The sequence below is a fragment of the Camponotus floridanus genome, unplaced genomic scaffold (genome assembly GCF_003227725.1).
Source record: "Camponotus floridanus strain SB8 unplaced genomic scaffold, Cflo_v7.5 scaffold352, whole genome shotgun sequence".
In the NCBI taxonomy this organism is placed as follows: domain Eukaryota; kingdom Metazoa; phylum Arthropoda; class Insecta; order Hymenoptera; family Formicidae; genus Camponotus; species Camponotus floridanus.
Genome location: NW_020229495.1, coordinates 31,538 through 33,382, shown reverse-complemented (window position 1 = coordinate 33,382; position 1,845 = coordinate 31,538). Strand labels below are relative to the sequence as shown.

Here is a 1,845-nt window from a genome sequence, read left to right as displayed (position 1 = left end):
TTCTCCGTGGATCCTGTGCCGCTGTGACGTGACGTCTTGCACATCGATACTAGACTCAGAATCTAAGACTCGCTCCTAGAGGATCTGTCGAAATAATAGAATTTATGCACTGGCTTACAAGTTAACTATCAAAACATTTTATGAATTTTATACTTATCTGAAGTAAGCCAGCCGCTTCCACCCGTATCCTCGTCTGTATCCTTGAATCTCCAGACCTCTCGGTGCAGCCGCATGCTCCTGGAAATTCAGTATATGCTAGATAAATTATCATCCGTTGTACGACAATTTTCCCCGAATCCTACCTGTCCGTATACAGACTTTAAATTTTTCTTTCGAGTTGAATAATTTAAATTTCAACCGACCCTCTGAGAACGCTCGAAGCGTATCCTAGAGTGTAGCGTCGTTCGAGTTAGTCACTCGATGTGCATTGAGTAGCAAATTCTACTCCTCTGCCGCTTTCACGGAGAGCTTCTCTGAAAGAATTTCTCCGTGGATCCTGTGCCGCTGTGACGTGACGTCTTGCACATCGATACTAGACTCAGAATCTAAGACTCGCTCCTAGAGGATCTGTCGAAATAATAGAATTAATGCACTGGCTTACAAGTTAACTATCGAAAACATTTTATGAATTTTATACTTATCTGAAGTAAGCCAGCCGCTCTTACCCGTATCCTTGTCTGTACCCCCTGAATCTCCGGACCTCTCGGTGCAACCGCATGCCCCTGAAAAATTCAAAATATATTAAATAAATCATTAATTGCTGTACCCCAATGAACTGTATATAGCCGAACGTTTCAACCATGATATGAGAACGAGTGAGATATACTATCATAATCTACATTCGTTTATCTCATAATAATCCGTTAAGCCGTATTATTCGTCTTAACTCTATGAACCACCTTGCTGTGACTACATTTACCTTATAAAACCATTCATCTTAACAGGTACCTTTCTACGCATCATCGTAAGTAAACCCCTTTTGTGTTAAATCAATCGCATCAAACATACTAAATAGTCGTATTCCCTCGGTAGATGGTTAACCCCCGCCGAACTTCTTCCGTTGGACGCGAAATTCCCCTCCGTGCCGCGGGTATACGCCGCAGGCGTGCCTCCCGGTCGGTACTTAGGCTCCCTACAGCTCGTCAGTTGTTTGCCGACGAGAACGACTTAACAAGCAGAGTAACAAGGTACTCTCCAGTGCGTAGTTTCGCGCCCTCCCGCGCATACCCTTATCGTCCTCCCCGAAACCCTCCAGCGGTTCTTCAAGAGGAACAACAGCCCAGAGCCAGGCCGCCATCGCCCAATTACTCCCCCATCCAGGATTCATCTAATCCCAGCTACTCGCCGGTCAGGACACCGGAAGATCTTCCTTCCATACCGGAAGAACGAAGACCCATAGAACAAAGCACAGAAACTGAGGCTGGTCCATCCAACCCAGGTCAAGTTCTGGATCCCCCTGAACCAAATTTCTACCCGGAACCAGAGGACCTAGTCTTACCAAGCAGTATCCAACCCCTCGCAGGACTAACAGACGAAGATTTTATCGAGATCTACGAATACTTGCAGCGAGATAATTTCTTCAACAACCGCGAATAATAACCATATCTAGATATCGCCTTAGAAATGCTATAGAGAAGAACATTAACTACATACACACATCTATACGTATAACGATATACACTATCTACAACTGTCAAATAATAACAATAATAACAATAATAAAGGATTTGTAAAGCTCTAAGGAAGTAAACTAATAAAAGAAAACAGATCAAAAAGGATAAATTGGGTCAGGTTCAACGCACCTAATCTATTTCCCATCGTCAATCCCTCTCCTGAAAGAAGCGC

At 43.7% G+C, this 1,845-nt stretch overlaps 1 protein-coding gene across 1 annotated transcript; it reads left to right on the top strand.

Annotated features, from left to right (window-relative positions):
• The first annotated feature begins 901 nt into the window (after nucleotides 1-901).
• On the top strand, nucleotides 902-1,601 carry LOC112638706 (proline-rich extensin-like protein EPR1). The gene is made up of 2 exons (XM_025410874.1): nucleotides 902-964; nucleotides 1,033-1,601. Exon 2 carries the CDS (start codon nucleotides 1,033-1,035, stop codon nucleotides 1,594-1,596), a length of 564 nt encoding a protein of 187 aa, XP_025266659.1. The 5' UTR covers nucleotides 902-964; the 3' UTR covers nucleotides 1,597-1,601.
• Nucleotides 1,602-1,845: the final 244 nt, after the last annotated feature.

What these genes read in the sequence shown, in the direction of transcription:
- LOC112638706 (XM_025410874.1), top strand. Translation starts at nt 1,033, where the DNA reads ATGGTTAACCCCCGCCGAACTTCTTCCGTTGGACGCGAAATTCCCCTC.